The following is a 23,045-nucleotide window of genomic DNA, read 5'->3' as shown; positions in this document are numbered from 1 at the left end:
CCTTCATAATAATAGTAATTTCGAAAATTCAGGATCTTTCAGATACAAAAATGATGAAAATAATTTAAACTGGTTATTTCTATGATGAACCATAGCAATTTTTAGTGATATTTTTGTAACCAGAAATAAAGACGCGACTAGACGTTCATAGCCTACTTCCATAGAGTAAGTATTAAAAATGTTATATTTGCTAACTCCATTTAGTTGTCACACTAAGATATGTTTCTATGAACATAGACACAGGATTAATACTCTGTGGTCGTTCTGTGATTTGTTCAGTTAATAAAATGGTGGTTTGAGCGTCAGCAGACTTGAAAGTTCATGTTGTTTTATTCCCAATCCTAAACTAAAATACTCAATATCCACCGTTTTCCTACAAGAATATGTATTGGAGATGGAATTATACAAAAGCATGAAAGTATCTAAGATAAGATGTGACAATGGAAAAGAGTACATTAATAATGAGTTGATGACATTTTGTAGGAAAAGGGGCATAAAAGTGGATTCAACAATACCATATTCACCCCAGTTAAATGGAAAATCAGAAAGGTTGAATCGAACATTGATGGAAAAGGCTCGCTCACTAATCTTTGATAGTGGCATGGAAAAGAAGTTTTGGGGAGAAGCAGCTAGAGTTGCAACATACTTGCTCAACAGAAGTCCAACAAGTTCGTTGAAAAAGGAAACACCATATGAGAAGTGGACAAATAAAAAACCAAACTTGGGATTTTTACAATTTTTTGGAAGTGATGTACATGCAAGGGTACTGGGACATTTGAAAAAATTGGATTCAAGGAGTCAGAAGTATAAAATGGTAGGTTATGCTTCTAATGGCTACAGATTGTGGGATGAAAAAAGAAATAAAATCATAATAAGAAGAGATGTTGTGTTCAGAGAACCAAAAAATGACTTTAAAATTAAAGAAAGTAGTATAAAATTGGATGAAGAATATAGTTTCAGACAGGAAAATTATATACAAGACCTAAACCAAGATATGGAAGTGCAAAGTTTTTCAGAATCCTATCAGGCTGAACAAGATGATATAGAAATGAAAGAAGATCCTCGACAGGATGAAATAATAGAAATAGAGAGCAATCCAGAAAATGAAATTGAATATATTTATGACTAATCAAGTAATGATGGGGATGAGGATAAGTTAAATTTGGGACAAGGAAGTTCAGAGACTAGCAATAAAAGGGGAAGGCCAATAAAACTACCAAAAAATATGAGGACTATGTTTTACTTACCTATGAAGAAGCACTAAACAGTTAAGAAAAAGATCAATGGACACGGGCTATAGAAGATGAAAAGGACTCGTTGCAGAAAAATAAAACATGGGATATAGTTGACAGAAAAGAAGCAAAGAATAATAAGGTACTAAGTAATAAATGGATATTCAAACAAAAGGATGATGGAACTTATAAGGCCAGACTGGTAGTCCGAGGCTGTCAGCAAGAAAAAGGAGTAGATTTCCAAGAAATTTTTAGTCCAGTTATTAATATAAACTCTTTAAGACACTATTACACTATTTGCAATATCAGTTCAGTTTGACTATCTAATAAAAAAGTTTGATATAAAGACGGCATTTTTGTAGGGAACCCTAAATGAAGAAGTATATATGGAAATACCCCAGGGTTATGATAGAATGAAAAATAAGGTATGCAGACTTAGAGGTCATTATACGGACTTAAGCAAGCTCCAAGTAAATGGAATGAACATTTTACTTGTTTACTGAAAGAGTATGGTTTAACATCAATAAGTGTTGATCAATGTTTGTTCAAAAATGAAAAAGGAACTTTGTTTTTAGCAATCTACGTTGATGATGGATTAATAGTTGGGAAAAATGAAGCTAAAATTAATGAGCTCTTGGAAAAACTGGAGAAAAAGTTGGAGATAAAAAAGTTCGAAGAAGTTGACACATTTTTAGGAATCAGAGTGACAAGAACTAGTGAATTTATCAAACTTGATCAAGAAAAATACATAGAAGAGAATTGAGAAATTTGGAATGCAATATGCAAAACCTGCAGAAACCCCAATGATACAAAATGATTGTTTAAGTGACGAGAATAAAAAAAAAATCAACTTTCCTTATAGAGAAGCAGTAGGCAGTTTACTATACATATCGAGCAAAACTAGACCAGACATAGCTTATGCTGTTAGTTTTTGTAGTAGGAAAATGGAGAATCCGACTAGAAATGATGTAAATAATGTAAAACGAATTATGAGGTATTTGAAAGATACCAAAGCTGATGGTATTGTATACAGAAAAACTACCCAGTTAGAAATTGCAGCATACAGTGATTCAGATTTTGCTGGTGATGAAACTACTCGAAAGAGTACAACTGGCTATGTGGTGTACTATTGCAATGGACCAGTTACCTGGTGTTCCAGAAAACAACCTGTGGTAGCTCTATCTAGTACTGAAGCTGAGTTTATAGCCGCAGCGGAATGTGTTAAAGAGCTCTTGTATATAAAAGTATTGATTGAACACTTAACAAGTAATAATTTGAAAGTAATTCTTAACATTGATAATCAAAGTGCCATAGCTATTATTAAGAATGGTCAGTTTAATAAACGCAGTAAACACATAGACGTGAGATATCACTTCATTCATGAAAAGATAAGAGAAAATCTGTTTAAAATTGATTATTTGAGTACGGAAAATATGATTGCAGACATATTCACTAAACCTTTAAACAAAATAAAATTTTTGAAACATAAGAATGAGTTGGTTTGTTAAGGATAAGTCCTTTGAGATTTTTTTAGATTTAAGATTTTTCAAATCAGGTTAAGAACTACATGCTTGTTTTAACTATTGATGTTTTGATGAGGGAATTTTTTTTGTTAAGAGTAATAATTATAAAACATGTTATTAATTTATAATTATTAGGACAAGGTGTTAAAAGTATAAAAGATAAAGAAAACAATTATTTGTGAACTTAGGTTAAGTTGTCAATTGTCATGTGAACATAGAAGAATATACTGAATAAAGGTTAACTAGAACGAGTCCATGTAAGATGAAAGTGTGCTACATGTATTTTTGGGAAATAAATTTTTAATTACTTCTTCGCATTATTAATGATCAAGGATAAGATAAAATAACAATCTCAACACTAACCAAGTTTTATATGACAAGCAAAGAAGTATTTTTTTCTATTTCAGTATCGTGATGAGTTCATCACAGTTCTAAAAACAGTGCTGTAATGAACTCATTACAGCATTGTTTTCAGTTATATTTTTCGTTTGGATGTTGTCACATACTTCAATCCTATCAAAATTCAACACATCAATTATCAATATATGATTTGGATTAAGTGAAATGTTTTGCGGCATTATTCGCAATTTATCTTAATTCTGTTGTTGAATCAATTCCGACAGACATAATTCACGAATTTAATGCGTAATTATAAATTAAAAACGTATGATTCAAAGTCATATTTCGTAATTTGTCAATTTTCGTAACAGTCACACCAACTGCCAAAATACAATAGAAATGTCACTAGAAATCGCAGATCAGTTGAACTAAAGTCAATATGAGTTGGAACAACGCCCGTTCTTTTGAACTGAGATCACCAATAACTAACAGTTCTGTTGATCTACCGATGAACGTTGTTTCGTACAACTCGACCTTAGTGTGACGTCACACACCGCCATTTTTGGTTCTCCTGTCAGTGTTCGGAATCCAAACAAATAAATTGTCATTCAAATTAGTACGGTGTCGTTGAAGGAATTGGCTTATTTTCATAAATAACAATATTTGAGGAACGATTTCAATATTAATTGATAGACAGAAGGAACGAGATTAATACAAATAAGTTTGAATCCTGTATCATTCCCCAGATTTTGTATTTATTAGTTGAACTTCAAGTTCGAACTTACTGCCATTAATCTCGTGCCGTCTGTCTATCAATTAATACTAAATCGTTCCTTAAATAATCTTATTTATCAAAATTAGCCAATTTCTTCAACGACAACGTACTAATTTGAATGACAATTTGTTTGTTTGGATTCCGAACACTGACAGGAGAACCAAAAATGGCAGTGTGTGACGTCATCACTAATGATGGATTTATGCACCGTACCTAAGAACTAAGACTAAACCTAAGAACTTAGAACTAAGAATCGAACGCTAACAAATCAATGAGGGCGTTTATGCACGTTTCCTAAGAACTTATAACTAATACTAGCAGGCCAACTAAGGGTTCAGGTAAAATATAGAAGTGCGCTAGCGCCGCATAGAATTTCAATATTAACGAGTACCAGTTTCTATCATTTTATGTTCTTTATTTGTGTTTATCGATGAAAAGTATTAGGTGTATTTGAAAAATTTAAATTTAATTTTTTCACAATAAATATCAATGTCATACATCAAAGTATAGAACAAATAGAAAGTAGTTCGAGCACGTGCGCATGCCTTAACTAAGAACTAACAAGAGAGTGCATAAACGCCACTGAATTCTTAGGTTAAGTTCGTGGTTCATAGTCCTTAGGTACGGTGCATAAATCCACCATAATGGAGCGTATAGCATCCAAGAGCGGACGGATTTTTTAGTCACGTGACCACAGATTTTACAAATAATCATAGAGAAACTTATTTGTCTATGCAAATAATCAAGATTTATCTGAAATAAACGAACGGTACAGAGCAACAAATCCAGATGTTATGTCAGTTCTTTGATATTTGCATGTGGCGCCCTTCGTGGCGAAATGAAATGAAATCATTAGTAAAACATAATCAATAATCATATAAATACGCTTTTACTGTCTTGCCTGCTGAAGAGGTGTTAGAAATTAGAAAAGTTTCGCTCACGTCTCTCTCTTTAAGCGCGTTCGGCAATAGCATCCGAGAGCGGACGGATATTTTAGTCACGTGACCACAGATATGTCGGATTTTACAGATTTATCTGTAATAAACGAACGGTACAGAGCATCCTGAGCTTCAGCTGTTATGTCATTTCTTTGATATACGCATGTGGCGCCCTACGTGGCTAAATGAAATGAAATCATTAGTAAAACATAATCAATACTCATAATATACACTTTTACTGTCTTGCCTGCTGAAGAGGCGTTAGAAATTTATGCTTTTTTTAACTATACTAAGAAGTTTTGAGATGATTTTTTTTTCAATATTGAAAAATAGGGAAAAATTCTGAAGGTATGGACTTTAATATTATCAATTATTTACTGCAAGAAATTCACAAATTCATTGCTATGTAGTTGGTTGCCACAATTCATATTACAATAAGAAAAAGTAGCTCGAGAAAGAAGGAAAGATATGGTGATATGGATTATTAGTGTGAGAAGAGTTTGATAAGAATATTTGAGAAATGATAGCAAATGTCTCTCATCTAAAACTTATTGTAGTGCTGATCATATTTTGAGAGAAATGGCAACCTGAAGTATTCCATAAAATATGCAGTGCTCATTTTGTGTGAAACGTGAGAAAAAATGATCATGAGAGAACTTCATTTAACCCAAAGATTTGTAGAGGTTAGTTTAAATTATCTGTATCAGGATTTTCGTCCATGTTATCGATAATAAAACGAATTATTCAGGAATTTGGACCAAATTCCTGAATAAATTCGTTTTATTATTATTATTAGTTCAAATTATGTTACGTTCATCTAATCTCATTCTCAATTTTTTTTGTGCAAATAAATTATTATTATTATCAAATACTGCATTGATTTTACATATCATTTATTTATCCTATGGCAGTAAGTTATCCCATGACACATTCCCTTGGCACCATAGTCCATTAAATTACTGATGAAAATAAAAAGATATCATCTTCCAAATCACTTGGATCAATTTGACATGAAAATTCCTTTTTTCCTTCTTATCGAAACATTTTTGTTTTCATAAAACGAATGGAGATTTTAGAAGTGATTCCTCCTTGGAAATAAACTTTCTACTAGATCAGACCATTTTTCTTTTATATCTTTTCGTTTTTGTAGAGGAATTAGGTATCCGTTTTTTATACTTCTGAAATAAGTAGAATGAGATAAGATAAACGTAACATAATTTAAACTAACCTCTACAAATCTTTGGGTTAAATGAAGTTCTCTCATGATCATTTTCTCTCACGTTTCACACAAAATGAGCACTGCATATTTTATGGAATACTTCAGGTTGCCATTACTCTCAAAATATGATCAGCACTACAATAAGTTTTAGATGAGAGACATTTGCTATCATTTCTCAAATATTCTTATCAAACTCTTCTCACACTAATAATCCATATTACCATATCTTTCCTTCTTTCTCGAGCTACTTTTTCTTATTGTAATATGAATTGTGGCAACCAACTACATAGCACATGAATTTGTGAAATTCTTGCAGTAAATAATTGATAATATTAAAGTCCATACCTTCAGAATTTTTCCCTATTTTTCAATATTGAAAACAAAATCAACTCAAAACTTCTTAGTATAGTTAAAAAAAGCATAAATTTCTAACGCCTCTTCAGCAGGCAAGACAGTAAAAGTGTATATTATGAATACCTATTGATTATGTTTTACTAATTATTTCATTTCATTTAGGCATGAAGGGTGCCACATGCGTATATCAAAGAACTGACATAACAGCTGAAGCTCAGGATGCTCTGTACCGTTCGTTTATTACAGATAAATCTGTAATATCCGACATATCTGTGCTCACGTGACTAAAAAATCCGTCCGCTCTCGGATGCTATTGCCGAACGCGCTATAAGTATCAAAGAACTGACATAACAGCTGATGCTCTGTACCGTTCGTTTATTTCAGATAAATCTTGATTATTAGTAAAATCTGTGGACTCTGGGAATGAATTAAAAAGCGCGTTCGGTTATTAGAGAGTTATTGCAACGCACAAATAAGCGATCTTTTATTACAGGATGTCTTATTTTGACATGTACTCATGCGCATTGAGTCAGATATTAAGGATTGTTTAAATCTGAATACAGGCCTCCCTTACTTTATTTAAATACAGGCGACCAACTTTTATTTAAGGACAGATATCTTATTTTGACAGATATCTGTTTATGCCGAATATTTACCGTCGTTATTCAGCAAGAACTAACCTATAAATATTTGTAGCTGTTTAGGTAAACAAAGTAATGAAGTGAACTTTTTGAGAAATTTGCATTTTATTTCTTGATTTTGGGCATCTGTGGAAATTTCATTCGAGAAAAAAAATGTGCTCTCAATAACGAATTTTTCAAGAACTTATACGATTCTCAACGAAACATATTTAATTTGAACCTACATACTAAAAGAATTAAAAATAATACTGATAAATCCTGAATTTTATTAGAAATAAGAATTTTCCTATATGTGTAATGTAGTATTGTTAAAGCATAGTATAAGGAATTCCTTCCACTATGGTTAAAGAATGCTACTGCATACTGAATATTATTTTTTTTATATTGAATATAAATAATTCATTCTGTAATATGGACACACCAATGGGATTGTTTTGAAAGAAAAATAATAAACTTGTTACCTAAGTACTTTTTTATATATTGAATCAACATAGCATAAAAAAAGCAAATCACAATGCAAAACCAAATTAATTATCAGTAATGTTATTATAAAATTATACGTTACTAAAATTTTTTTCAAAATTATTGTAGGAAAAAGTACAAAAATACATAACATAATTCTGTTAAACAAAATAATCTTCCAATACTGGTGGTTTCACATAAAAAGAAATACTTGATTGACTTCCATTCAAACTTGATGATACTTCGTCAACAAATTTCTCTAATAGTTCCATCGATAAAACCCCAGTAGTTTGGTACAGCTCCTCCCATATTACGAATTGGTAGACTAAAAACGAATTAAGGTAATATAATATATAATAATTTAAGTTTAATTCAGCTAATAGCTTACCTGTACATATAGCTGATAACTATTTCTATAAAGCCACTTATGTGCATTCAAATTATCTTAGAAGTGTCCATGATTTTCCACAATGAAGATTGCAGTTATAAAAATAAACTTCGATAATGATTGCGATACTTGTAGTAAAAATTTTCCAAGTCAACTAGTCGATTTGTTTGAATTGGTTTTGATATATTTTCTACACCAACTGTATCTATTATGAAAAATCAATTCCTCAATAATGGTCCCAGCTAAAATTGCTAACGCTATTTGTTCTTTCATTTTCGATTTTGAACTTTTACCAAATGAATTATTTTATTTATCAGAATACAAAATAAAGGTGACAAAATATAAATATGTCAAATTTAAAGATCTGTCACTTTACTGACTTTCGTTAAAAGCACCTTGCACTTTTAACGTCCACGATAGAGGATCCTTTAATAAAAGATCGCTTATTTGTGCGTTGCAATAACTCTCGGACCGCTCGGACTTGTCTGAACCGTTCGTTTATTACATCCAGATTGAGGGGAATACACATCTGGGGCGTTCGGCAGAGATATCTGAGCAATCAGATGTCAATCTTTTTCGTCGGACGTTTTCGACCTAGCAAAACGATTTTATCCACAGAGTTTACCTTTGTCTATGGATTATTGGATTTTATCTGTCTTTGATGTTTGTTTATTTATAAAAATTAACATTTCGTCGTAGTTTGTATTGAAAAATTTCAATACCTAACTTGTTATACTTCTTTAATTGGATTTTAAATAAAATTATGGCTATGGAATGCAGATAACAAATGAATAGGCAGTGTGTATATTTTTGGAATGAGATATCTGGTGGTGACTTTGGACAATATCATTAGTAAGACTTTGGGGACAGATAATTTTTTCGTGTAATTATATAAAGCGTTGTGCATGTTCAGCATATTCAGAAGAGCGATGGACATTCAAGCTAGGGATATGAAGAAAAAGGCCAAGCTTTTAAAAAAGCTGACCATGTTTACAATATATGAAGTGGACTGGTTTCATTACTTCCAAATAAATGAGACAGACTTCAGTGAATTTTCCACCTTATTATATCGAAATTATGTAATAGATGAAGCAGAAGAAATTTACTCCTTCAAGGGTATCGACTGGGACGTCAGTGTCCCAGAAGTATTTTATAAATGTCCTGTTCGCCAATAAATATACCCAGCATGGAATCAATTGGGAATATAAAGCCAGATAAGTGTATTCAAGGTACTATATCTATATTTGTGTCAGCTAATAGTTTATTATCATACGAAAATTTCAGAGAAAAAAATACCATATTCAGGAAAAGGACTTGAAGTTTGTCAGTTGGACCCGAGGCTTGTTTCTTTTCTGAATGGTGTTATTTTCAAGAATGGGGAGTCAGTGAAATTATTGGAAATCAAATGTCTATTCATTGGTAAGTTTCTAGTAAGTTATAGAGATTATTTTTATAATTGTTTATAATTTCAGGTCAAATTATTTCTGCTGAAAATACTGAGCACCATTGCCAATATTCGAGAAGAGGAAAAGCCAGCTAATTTGAAAGAATGAATAAACATTATGCTAGAGTCTGATTAAGTATGGCAATTTTGAATTTGAAAAATTGCGAGTCAGTGAAATTATTGGAAATCAAATGTCTCTTCATCGGTAAGTTTCTAGTAAGTTATAGAGATTATTTTTATAATTGTTTATAATTTCAGGTCAAATTATTTCTGCTGAAAATACTGAGCACCATTGCCAATATTCGAGAAGAGGAAAAGCCAGCTAATTTGAAAGAATGAATAAACATTATGCTAGAGTCTGATTAAGTATGGCAATTTTGAATTTGAAAAATTGCGAGTCAGTGAAATTATTGGAAATCAAATGTCTATTCATCGGTAAGTTTCTAGTAAGTTATAGAGATTATTTTTATAATTGTTTATAATTTCAGGTCAAATTATTTCTGCTGAAAATACTGAGCACCATTGCCAATATTCGAGAAGAGGAAAAGCCAGCTAATTTGAAAGAATGAATAAACATTATGCTAGAGTCTGATTAAGTATGGCAATTTTGAATTTGAAAAATTGCGAGTCAGTGAAATTATTGGAAATCAAATGTCTATTCATCGGTAAGTTTCTAGTAAGTTATAGAGATTATTTTTATAATTGTTTATAATTTCAGGTCAAATTATTTCTGCTTAAAATACTGAGCACCATTGCCAATATTCGAGAAGAGGAAAAGCCAGCTAATTTGAAAGAAGGAATAAACATTATGCTAGAGTCTGATTAAGTATGGCAATTTTGAATTTGAAAAATTGCGAGTCAGTGAAATTATTGGAAATCAAATGTCTATTCATCGGTAAGTTTCTAGTAAGTTATAGAGATTATTTTTATAATTGTTTATAATTTCAGTTCAAATTATTTCTGCTGAAAATACTGAGCACCATTGCCAATATTCGAGAAGAGGAAAAGCCAGCTAATTTGAAAGAATGAATAAACATTATGCTAGAGTCTGATTAAGTATAGCAATTATGAATTTGAAAAATTGCGACTCTATAGTGCAAAAAAATAATTCTTAAAACTTGAAATGATTTATTTTAAAAATATGCTTTACACATTGTGTAGCATGAAAGTTTAAATTTTTCAATTAGAAAGATATTTTTCCAAGCCTTAATTATGCTGTAATAAGACCATCCAGAATAAGAAAAGTTCCGAATCATACATATCTGAAGTTATACATGTTATAACTTCCAGATTATTGAAAAATTTGAGTCCAGTTGTTATTAGTAAGAGAGTAAAGGATTTGCTATTGGATCATAGAATATACTGGTTGAGTGATTTATTTAGGAATCATTTTTGTAAATATTATTTGATAATTTGTAACTACAAACATATTTATGTTTTCATTACAATGACTATTAATACTACTCATTTATAGTTTAAGATTTTTGGATTGACAAGCCATGTAAACTTTTGATGGAGTATGTTTTTATGAATTTTTTGTGTGCAAATGAATTATTATTATTATCAAATACTGCATTGATTTTACATATCATTTATTAATCCTATGGCAGTAAGTTATCCCATCACACATTCCCTTGTCACCATAGTCCGTTAAATTACCGATGAAAATAAAAATCACTTGGATCAATTTGATATGAAAATTCCATTTTCCTTCTTAAACTTCTATTGAAACATTTTTGTCTTCATAAAACGAATGGAGATTTTAGAAGTGATTCCTCCTTGGAAATATACTTTCTACTAGATCAGACCATTTTTCTTTTATATCTTTTCATTTTTGTAGAGGAATTAGGTATCCGTTTATTAAGTAGAATGAGATTAGATAAACGTAACATAATTTAAACTAATAATAATAATAAAACGAATTTATTCAGGAATTTGGTTTAAATTCCTGAAGAAGTTTAAGAAGGAAAATGGAATTTTCATATCAAATTGATCCAAGTGATTTTTATTTTCATCGGTAATTTAACGGACTATGGTGACAAGGGAATGTGAGATGGGATAACTTACTGCCATAGGATAAATAAATGATATGTAAAATCAATGCAGTATTTGTATAATAATAATTTATTTGCACACAAAAAATTCATAAAAACATACGCCATCAAAAGTTTACATGGCTTGTCAATCAAAAAATCTTAAACTATAAATGAGTAGTATTAATAGTCATTGTAATGAAAACATAAATATGTTTGTAGTTACAAATTATCAAATAATATTTACAAAAATGATTCCTAAATAAATCACTCAACCAGAATATTCTATGATCCAATAGCAAATCCTTTACTCTCTTACTAATAACAACTGGACTCAAATTTTTCAATAATCTGGAAGTTATAACATGTATAACTTCAGACATGTATGATTCGGAACTTTTCTCATTCTGGATGGTCTTATTACAGCATAATTAAGGCTTGGAAAAATATCTTTCTAATTGAAAAATTTAAACTTTCATGCTACACAATGTGTAAAGCATATAATATATATATATATATATATATATATATATATATATATATATATATATATATATATATATATATATATATATATATAGTACGACTGTTAACTAATCAAATATATATATATATATATATATATATATATATATATATATATATATATATATATATATATATATATATATATATATAAACAATGGTTTAAGGGGTGTTGGAAAACTTCAATTGTTACTAACTTCTTTATTTCATCAGTCGACGTTTCGATCCTTGGTTGGGATCTTCTTCAGGACTTCTATAAAACAAACAACATACAAATATAACACAAACATTGCAGAAAAGACAACATGTTAAAACGCACCGAAATGCGAAGAGTTACCAGATCTTAAGTTGCACTGAATCTTATACAGATTTGGAGGAAAAATTATTAATTATCTTGAACACAAAATAGTCTCTAATACAATAACGTCTTTTTTTATCACACACTTCCTTATTCTCTTGAAAACTTCTTTTTAAAAAACTTTCTTCATCCATCTGACAACTGCGTAAAAAACGAAAGGGGTTAGGTCGGGTTCATAGAACATCATAGATCTTCAACTGACATTGGAGAACATAGAACTTGAGATCAACAACTCACTCTCACTAAGTTGGTTTGAATGTATCAGATATGAATAAATGTTGCTAATATTCTCTATATCCTTTCTGTAGTTCATGGAATTTTCATGTCGCTTAATGTGAATCATCTCCAGGAAATGAAATGTAGTACAGAGAGAATTTTATAATTGTAAAAGATATCTCAAAGAACATCCAGACTTACAGGTATTACAATCAGACAAAGGAAACGTAACAGTTATTATGGACAAGTCACAATACATAGAACTATCTAATGGAATTCTCAATGATCTTGACTATTACAGAAGACTACCTAGAGACCCAACAACTACTATACAAACTAAAGGTAACACAATGATAAAAAAATTGGTAACAAGTGGTCATATTTCCCAAATGCAAGGAAAATCCTTGTACAGTTATAACTCCATTCCTGCAAGATTTTGTGGACTACCTAAAGTCCATAAACCTGTTCTCTCCCTCAGACCCATCATCTCCTCTTTGAATACACCAACATCTAAGATATCAGGTTATATATCTGAAATAATTTCAAGTTATTTAAGTGTTTCTAGAGGCAGATATTACGTAGAAGATTCTTTCTCTTTTTCCACCTTCATTAGTGAATTCCAACTGCCAGAAGATTATGTCCTCATCAGCCTTGATGTAGTATCCCTCTTTACCAATATTTCATTAGAATTAGCTCTGTCTGCGATTCAACACAGATGGGAATCAATCAGTAGCCACACCACAATACCAAAGGAAGACTTCATCAACATCATCAGATTTCTTTTCAACTCAAACTATTTCATCTTCCAAGGTAATTTTTACAACCAAATACTAGGTTCCCCAATGGGGTCTAAATTCAGCCCTTCCATTGCAGAGATAGTGATGGATTTCCTCCTAGATGGCATCCTAACAGATATCCCCTTTGAGATGCCTTTTATTAAAAAATATGTAGATGACATCATTTGTGCAGTTCCCAGTGATAAGACATCTTACACTCTTGAAAGGTTCAACAGACAGAGTGAGTCTATAAAATTTACCATAGAATTAGAAAATAACAATAGTGTGCCCTTCCTAGATACCCTAGTCATTAGAAGACCTGACAATACACTGATTCTTGATTGGTATAGAAAGCCCTCTAGCTCAGGTAGATACTTGCATTATTTTTCCAACCACCCTCAGAGACAAAAAATCAATATGGTTACAGGATTGAAGAATCGTATACAAAGAATATCACACCCCACTCTGAAGGAGAAGAATATGAAACTATTATATCAGTTGATGCTTGAGAATGGTTACCCCAAGAACCTTTTAAAGAAATTGATACACAATTCATCGAATTCTGGACAGCCACAGAATAACGATGAAATCGCATCCACCAATTTAGATCAGAGAATTATATTTACTTCCATTCCACTGATTAATGTAATGACAAAATCCTTAATAAACTTATTAAAAACTGATAACATCAAAGTGATACCTAGAACTGAATTTAAATTAAAGAGACTTTATAGTAATTTGAAAGATAGGATAGAAACTGATAAGAAAAGCTGTGTTGTATACAGAATACCCTGTCAAAATTGTGATGAGGTGTATATCGGACAAACATCCCAACAACTTAAAAGAAGAATAACCCAACATATTAGCGACATTAAGAATCCTAGAAAGATATGTGCACTGGCAGAACATGTAAGATCAGTTGACCATCGAATGGACTATGATTCGGTGACAGTCTTGGAGTGCGAGGAGAATATGAGAAAAAGATGTTTCCTGGAGATGATTCACATTAAGCGACATGAAAATTCCATGAACTACAGAAAGGATATAGAGAATATTAGCAACATTTATTCATATCTGATACATTCAAACCAACTTAGTGAGAGTGAGTTGTTGATCTCAAGTTCTATGTTCTCCAATGTCAGTTGAAGATCTATGATGTTCTATGAACCTAACCTAACCCCTTTCGTTTTTTACAGGATAAGCTAAAACGGACCAAATATTTGGACCCGATCGATGATTCGGGTTTCTTCGTGAATCGGCTGTTTCGTACATCCTCGAGTTCCCGAGGATCTGCAACTAAAATCATTACTTGACACTTGTCAACTGTCATGAATAGACACAGTGACAATACATTTGCCTCTATTTGGGTATATTCGAATTTTTCAAGTGAAAAAGTGTTGAAGAGCAATTTTTATTGCTTAATTCATACAAATATATTGGTTAATGAGGAAGAACAAATTTCACCCAAATTCCTAAATTATCTGAAAAAGTGAGCAGAATTTGGCAGATTGTTTCTTACGAAACTAATCATGGATATTTTTAAGTCATTACTTTCAAAACCAACAGAGAATAATGATGTGGCCTATTGTAAAAGAATATGAGCAGGTATTCATACAAATATGGCGATAGAGAGCTTGAATAAATATCCGAAATCTAATAAAATAGAAGGAAAAGAAAATAAGGTATTATACATAATTCTATTCTTGCAATTATCAATTTACGAGTATTCATTGTTTTAGAGTTGACAAGCTATAGATTTGTTGGAAGAAATAGTTGATGAGAAGATGTGGATGAAAATTATGAGAAATGAAAGACCTAACTCCAACAACTATCAACAAAAAATTTCTGTAGAATCTCATTAAAAAGCAGAAACAATGAAAGACTTGATAGAGGAGGTCTGTATATGATTGTAGCATTTCACATATGCCTACTTATGCGTTTCGTCCCTGGCAGACACACCGGACTCATCAGTGTGACAGCAAGTTCATATTTTTTTTTCATTTTCAGCAGACTACCAAAACTTCATAGCAAATAATTTACAACATTAAAATGATATTGACAAAGAATCGTGATAAATTCTAACTGAACTAGCATGTTACACATTAAGAGACGAACGATGTGCCAATGTGAACAGAAGAACCAGTCTATATCAAAATGAATTGTATATAATTTTGAACAAATGTAAGCTTTCTTACAATAAACTACTTCCTGTATTTATATATATGATTTATTTTCCCATAGTTCTATCCAAGTCTGAATAATGTAAATATTGTAAATTGAGAATAACTCAGTGATAGTGTACTCTTAACTTTATTGAACAGCCAGAATTCACTATACCGTAAAGATTTGATACACACTTCATTACATTTCCATTATATGTATAAACAATATATCCTAATCTGAAAATAAAATATCCTCATTAACATTTTTAGTAATGGTGCATGTGACCAGTAAAGTTGTTAAATTATTTAGTACATTCATACATGATAAGGTGCAAGAAAACCTATAAATAAACAATAGTTTCATGAATAATTTGGATTGAAAAAAAAAGAAATATCAAATTAATATTTATTATGATATAAGTGACAAATATGGTCTTTCATTTTTTACAATGATTTATTTATTTGTTGTGAATGCTTACTTAACCATAATCACTAAATGGGATGCAATTTGTCTGAAATTTTTTATGAGTACATCTCTTGAAAACAATACATATCATTAATAATTGAAGGGTAACGGGGAAAATTATGGATGTTCCATTCACCAAATTTTCGAGTACATGAAAATCATGTGTCAATATTGATCGCTAACCAACTTGTCTTGTTCTCAATATCACTTTATACATTATTGAAAACCCAAAAAAATGTTTTTTGAGATTCATTTGTCAAATAAGGGACACTACAATCTGAAATCTTTCTTCCCCTGACCCGTCAATAGATAACAAAAATTCATTTAAATTTTAAAATTCTTATCAAGGTGAAATTTCAAACTAATCCTAATATGAAACAAGCTAGTAGTACTTTTAAAAATCCATACCTAGATGTTTAAATGTGATTCATCAAAGTTCAATCCATTTCATTACCAAAAAAAATTTCTCTATTCACATTAAATAATTGTGAAGTTTTAATTTGAATACTTATTCATAGCGACAAACAACAAAAGGTGACTTTAAATCCAATCTCTTCGTACAAAATTTCCATTCATATTATCAAACCATTATTAATTGTTCAACCTACAAATAAATATAATAATACAACTTCTATAACACTCTCATCAATGGCCACTTTGGTTTTATGTTGTGTAGCCTTTGGAGGAGTTTCCTTAGTAACTTTTGCAGTCTTTCCCTTATTGGCACCAGTTCAGTTCTGTATACTGTGTTTATATTCAAGAATTGGACTTTAGATGCTTTTGTATATTTTTGTAGCTGTTGATATAATAATATTGAATTTCATCTACAAAGAAAACTCAATTAAAGATGAACTTGGGAAATTTGAAAAATTCTACTACTATACTACTATAATAATTAATTTTAATAATGATTCAAAAGTGATGAAATTTTGCTTACTTACTAATTTTGGGTATTAGATCACGAATCCGGTGACATAAATTCCTCAATCCTGCTAGTTTTTTTTAAAAAAATTTGTAAAATTGGCTTGATGAAGGTGAGGTTATCCACATTAATAGCTAGTTTTCTTGTATTTTATCAACTGATTCTCGTTAGAAATGATTAATTAATCATATTTCAAGCTTTTCCCAAAAAAAAAATGGCTTTTTTTTGTCAAAAACTACTATTTTATTCATTGTTTACATCTGGTGGCGGCCATTATGTTCAATACGTAACGTCTGTCAAATGCTAAATAATCTGCAACGTTGCCAGTATGCCCAGATCTTCTTGATGGGATCGGATTTGTAGTTGAATGAGATTATGAAATATTAACAGGGATCGAATTTTCGCGGCCCTTTTGGTATTGAAAAATTGGCAAGTGCATTATATGTGAAGATCTTTGTTAATTGGTTTCAACTATCTATGGTTTTCATTGAACAAGTATTCCCGCTCTTTTCAACAAGTATTCCCGCTCTTTTCAACAAGTATTCCCGCTCTTTTGATCAAATCAGTCTATAGCTGATAACCGTATAGTGATTAGTGAACAGTTTGTTTCCGAACTATTAAAGCGAAGTGCTAGTGTGAACTGTGAAGTGTTTTTTGATTAATTACAGTGAGGGTAATAATACAGTAAGTAAGATGGATACAGATATGTGTGCCGGATGTAAGTATTCTCTTAAAAAATTTTTATCTATGTGTGAAAATGATGATCGATTGAAAGAGTTTTTGAAAGTTCACGGTGTGATTGATTGTGCAGATGTAATAATTTGTCCAAAATGCAACAAACCGTGCAAATTTTTTGAACGACACAACAAGTACGTTTGTAATACTACAACAGTTGTAGTAAATGCTAGAAATAGAAGAGTTCGCCAGAGATGTGGCTTCATTCAGACATCAAGAAAAAACACTTTTTTCTCGGGAAGTAAGAAGTCTGTCCAGGAAATATGCCAGTTTGTCGCATTTTGGCTGGTTGGTTTCAAGCAAGAACAACTTGAACTCGAAATGGAATGGAGCAGAAGGACAGTTGTAGACTGGGTTAGTTTTTGCAGAGAAGTTTGTTTTATAATTGTACGCGATCATACTGAACCTTTAGGGGGACCGGGCAAAATTGTGGAAATAGATGAAGCGAAATTTGGTCGGAGAAAATATAATCGAGGTAGAATTATAGAGGGGCAGTGGATTTTTGGGGGAATCGAACGAGAATCCAAGAAAGTATTCATGGTTCCAGTTGCCGATAGGAGTCAGGATACTTTGTTGGAAATAATCAAGGAGTGGATTCTTCCAGAAACCACTGTTATGTCCGATTGTTGGAGATCCTATGATTGTTTGGAAAATGAGGGTTTCCAACATCTGAAGGTTAACCACTCGTTAAACTTTGTGGACCCTGACACTGGAGCTCATACCCAGAATGTTGAGAGGCTTTGGAGGGACATCAGGTTTGATATTCCTAGATTTGGAAGGCGCTCGGACAATTTTGTTTATTACTTGGCCGAGCATTATTTTCATCGGAAATTTCCTAAATTCACCGATAGGTTCCATGAATTCTTTAAATATATTTCTGAAGTATATCCCCCCACAGACACTCAATATGAAGGGGAGGGTACCAGTAGTTAGTTTTATTTTGATTATATATTTCCATCTAAAGATTAGCTTCATCAACGTATATTTCACTTCTATATTTCACTGTAATTTACTATTTTTCACTTTATTTTACTATATTCTACTTCTATCCATGTTGTTCTTGCTCGTTCCAAATTTTTCCTATTTTTTTTCCAAAACCCAAGTTTTCCTCATTTCCATTATCCTTTCCTGGCAAAGGTGGCTTACATCTCCTCGTGGTCTTTGCTGGATAGCTTTTCCAAACATTTCATAGTAGGAATATGTTGGAACAAGTTAACAAAGATGGGCCAAAATACTTATTTTCGCAATAAATAAACCTTAAAATCAGTTCGTAATAGGTATATAAATTATAATAAACTTGCCGAATTTTCTATTCCAATATGTGCGCGAAAATTATGAGTTTCCATACAGTTTTATAATACGTCATAATCTCAAACAATTTAGTAATATGAATTTCTACCAAGTAAAGACCGATCCCATCAAGAAGATCTGGGCATACTGGCAACGTTGCAGATTATTTCGCATTTGAGTCATTTGACCGACGTTACGTATTGAACATAATGGCCGCCACCGGATATAAACAATGAATAAAATAGTAGTTTTTGACGAAAAAAAGCCATTTTTTTTTTATGAAAAGCTTGAAATGTGATTAATTAATCATTTCTAACGAGAATCAGTTGATAAAATACAAGAAAACTAGCTATTAATGTGGATAACCTCACCTTCATCAAGCCAATTTTAAAATTTTTTTAAAAAAAAACTAGCAGGATTGAGGAATTTATGTCACCGGATTCGTGATCTAATACCCAAAATTAGTAAGTAAGCAAAATTTCATCACTTTTGAATCATTATTAAAATTAATTATTATAGTAAACATTTACCAATTCTACATACCTGTTATATCGTACTTTTTCTGAAATTAAAATGGGAAACAACAGACAATTTAAATTGTTTTTTTCTGATCGAACCAATATTGAGCTATATCGCCTTAGTTACCATGTGTCATAACACACTCATATTTCCCAAGGGAAATATGAAACGTCAGTTCATATTTCCCTAGGGAAATATGAAACTATTTCTTTATTTAGTAACAAAATGGAAACTGCAATTGTTGAAATTTCCACTAAAAGTATTTCCACCAGATACAAAGGAAGAAGAAATATCTTGTTCATAATTATTCGACGACGAGACTACAGTTTTCTTGAGAACATTCCTTGCAGCAGCAGTCTCGGACGATTCTCCCAAAACGGTCTTCAAAGATTGTGATGCTGCAGATGGCTCACCCTCCACACCTGCTATCATCTTCGCTACCTTATTTTTGTGCAGCATACTGTCCGCCAGATAGCCTTCTGCAACAGACGAACTTTTCCAACCACCATGTCTCTTGAGTGTTGTCATTGAGGCTCCCGCATCGGCAACCAATGTCGCGGATGTTCGTCTTCCACAATGACCTGTATAGGTTTTCGGATTATCTAAACCCAACCATTCAGCAACCTTACTCGGAATTTTTCCGAAGGTATTTTTGCCGACAGGCTGAAGAGTACACTTCTTATTCCTATAAGCTACGAAGAACCTAAGAACGCCTTGCGGGCGCAACGCTGAATACTCCCTCACCAAACGAGCAGCACCCAGATCTTCTTCATCAATTATAGTGAATATTCTGTTTATATCATTCTTAGTCTTTGAGACTTTGATTATGATTACCGAACCACGATCTTCGATATCTGAAGATAGCATATTCACCAACTCTCGTGTTCTGCAGGCGCCAAAGATTTCCATTATTAAAACAACCTTCAAAATTATGAATGTAAAAATCTTATCAACAGAGGAAATCAAAATGAAACTTTTACCTTATACATCAAAAAAACGTCATTAGGAGCTTCACTCAAGAATGTCTTGAGCTGCTCCCGGGACAACACTGATGATTTTTTAGCAACGTATCCTTTATTTTTGTTCTTAACAAATGCTTCGACTTCATCGAATAATTTGACATCAGTTTTTTCCTTCAAATGTAGCATTGATCTTAACATCGATAGTTTCGGCCATAACGTGTTTGGAGAATATTTCTGGGACTGGGGATCGAATGAATTAATCATACATCAAGAATAACAAGAATCAGAGCAACATACCAAATCTTGGAAATATGCTAACAAAATACTATCGCTCACACCGTCCACCAATTTTTTTCTTTTCCACTCCTGAAAGCATTCGTACTCTTTACTGTAGGCAGCTTGAGATTTGGCTGGAACCAAAGATTCACGGGCCTTTGCCGCTTGAGTTTCGACGTAGTTCGACATTTTTTCATTAATTTTATTTTTGACAAGACGTCAAAATGAAACCAGTCAACCAAGATTCTCAGAAACATGGCCCATAGCAACGTTAAAAATTTAATTATTACAAAAATATACAATCTAATAATAATTTTTCCTTATCAGATTGTTTCAATCAGAAAAAAACTATTGATTACACCACGGGAAATATGAATACATTTCCCTCGGTTGTCTATACATCCCTCGGGCTCCGCCCTCGGGATGTAACTTTGACAACCTCGGGAAATATACTATTCATATTTCCCTAGTTGTAATAATAGCTATTTTGTTTGGAACGAATTGACATCTATTTCAAAACAGTAGTTGAAGTGAATTCCCGCGCATGACAGTTGATTTCCATATAGGATCTTCGGGAGTACCTGTAACTCATGAGCTTCGGGTCCCAATATTTGGTCCGTTTTAGCTTATCCTGTTTTTTACGCAGTTGTCAGATGGATGAAGAAAGTTTTTTAAAAAGAAGTTTTCAAGAGAATAAGGAAGTGTGTGATAAAAAAAGACGTTATTGTATTAGAGACTATTTTGTGTTCAAGATAATTAATAATTTTTCCTCGAAATCTGTATAAGATTCAGTGCAACTTAAGATCTGGTAACTCTTCGCATTTCGGTGCGTTTTAACATGTTGTCTTTTCTGCAATGTTTGTGTTATATTTGTATGTTGTTTGTTTTATAGAAGTCCTGAAGAAGATCCCAACCAAGGATCGAAACGTCGACTGATGAAATAAAGAAGTTAGTAACAATTGAAGTTTTCCAACACCCCTTAAACCATTGTTTATTAATTACTTTAGGAAATTATCACTTTTTTTTGTATATATATATATATATATATATATATATATATATATATATATATATATATATATATAAATCATTTCAAGTTTTAAGAATTATTTTTTTGCACTATAGAGTCGCAATTTTTCAAATTCATAATTGCCATACTTAATCAGACTCTAGCATAATGTTTATTCATTCTTTCAAATTAGCTGGCTTTTCCTCTTCTCGAATATTGGCAATGGTGCTCAGTATTTTCAGCAGAAATAATTTGAACTGAAATTATAAACAATTATAAAAATAATCTCTATAACTTACTAGAAACTTACCAATGAATAGATATTTGATTTCCAATAATTTCACTGACTCCCCATTCTTGAAAATAACACCATTCAGAAAAGAAACAAGCCTCGGGTCCAACTGACAAACTTCAAGTCCTTTTCCTGAATATGGTATTTTTTTCTCTGAAATTTTCGTATGATAATAAACTATTAGCTGACACAAATATAGATATAGTACATTGAATACACTTATCTGGCTTTATATTCCCAATTGATTCCATGCTGGGTATATTTATTGGCGAACAGGACATTTATAAAATACTTCTGGGACACTGACGTCCCAGTCGATACCCTTGAAGGAGTAAATTTCTTCTGCTTCATCTATTACATAATTTCGATATAATAAGGTGGAAAATTCACTGAAGTCTGTCTCATTTATTTGGAAGTAATGAAACCAGTCCACTTCATATATTGTAAACATGGTCAGCTTTTTTAAAAGCTTGGCCTTTTTCTTCATATCCCTAGCTTGAATGTCCATCGCTCTTCTGAATATGCTGAACATGCACAACGCTTTATATAATTACACGAAAAAATTATCTGTCCCCAAAGTCTTACTAATGATATTGTCCAAAGTCACCACCAGATATCTCATTCCAAAAATATACACACTGCCTATTCATTTGTTATCTGCATTCCATAGCCATAATTTTATTTAAAATCCAATTAAAGAAGTATAACAAGTTAGGTATTGAAATTTTTCAATACAAACTACGACGAAATGTTAATTTTTATAAATAAACAAACATCAAAGACAGATAAAATCCAATAATCCATAGACAAAGGTAAACTCTGTGGATAAAATCGTTTTGCTAGGTCGAAAACGTCCGACGCGCTGACAGCGAAAATATTTTATATGGAAATATTAAGGTCCTCTCAGGATTCAATACAAAATCAGTGATTGTATAAGGTGATTTATTTGGCAATGTTTCTAATTTCAATAATTATATTTTTAATCCTTCTGTTTCTGAAAAATAATGTTTGAGCAACGGAAACAGCTTTTCAGCTTCATGATTACTGGAATCCGTTGAGATTCCATGAAAACAATTTTTTTCTATATAAGAAAATATGAATCTCATAACGGTCAAATTACTGACCGGGACAAATTAATAACTGACCGGGACACAGGGACACAATGGTCCAAACTGGGACATGTCCCGGC

At 31.8% G+C, this 23,045-nt stretch overlaps 1 protein-coding gene and 3 long non-coding RNA genes across 5 annotated transcripts; 3 read left to right on the top strand and 1 right to left on the bottom strand.

The window, feature by feature from the left end:
• Positions 1-2,005: 2,005 nt before the first annotated feature.
• On the top strand, positions 2,006-6,664 carry LOC123673306 (secreted RxLR effector protein 161-like). Its single transcript, XM_045607793.1, has 2 exons — positions 2,006-2,561; positions 6,543-6,664. The coding sequence occupies exons 1-2, from the start codon at positions 2,006-2,008 to the stop codon at positions 6,662-6,664; spliced, it is 678 nt and encodes a 225-aa protein (XP_045463749.1).
• Positions 6,665-8,223: 1,559 nt separating this feature from the next.
• LOC123672428 lies at positions 8,224-11,603 on the top strand. Its single transcript, XR_006746285.1, has 7 exons — positions 8,224-9,100; positions 9,156-9,290; positions 9,344-9,520; positions 9,574-9,750; positions 9,804-9,980; positions 10,034-10,210; positions 10,264-11,603. It is a non-coding gene; the product is annotated as an uncharacterized LOC123672428 (long non-coding RNA).
• Positions 11,604-14,420: 2,817 nt separating this feature from the next.
• Positions 14,421-15,440, top strand: LOC123672425. 2 transcript variants are annotated; one of them, XR_006746283.1, is made up of 4 exons: positions 14,422-14,712; positions 14,768-14,905; positions 14,963-15,118; positions 15,231-15,440. It is a non-coding gene; the product is annotated as an uncharacterized LOC123672425 (long non-coding RNA). The 2 variants fall into 2 exon arrangements; XR_006746282.1 differs by having other exon boundaries at positions 14,421-14,905; positions 14,963-15,440.
• Positions 15,441-15,777: 337 nt separating this feature from the next.
• Positions 15,778-19,403, bottom strand: LOC123672421. Its single transcript, XR_006746274.1, has 2 exons — positions 19,342-19,403; positions 15,778-16,675 (listed from the first exon to the last, which is right to left on the bottom strand). It is a non-coding gene; the product is annotated as an uncharacterized LOC123672421 (long non-coding RNA).
• Between the last annotated feature and the right edge of the window lie 3,642 nt (positions 19,404-23,045).

Source organism: Harmonia axyridis, chromosome 2 (genome assembly GCF_914767665.1).
Source record: "Harmonia axyridis chromosome 2, icHarAxyr1.1, whole genome shotgun sequence".
Classification (NCBI taxonomy): Eukaryota; Metazoa; Arthropoda; class Insecta; order Coleoptera; family Coccinellidae; genus Harmonia; species Harmonia axyridis.
This window is presented reverse-complemented; position numbering and strand designations above follow the sequence as displayed.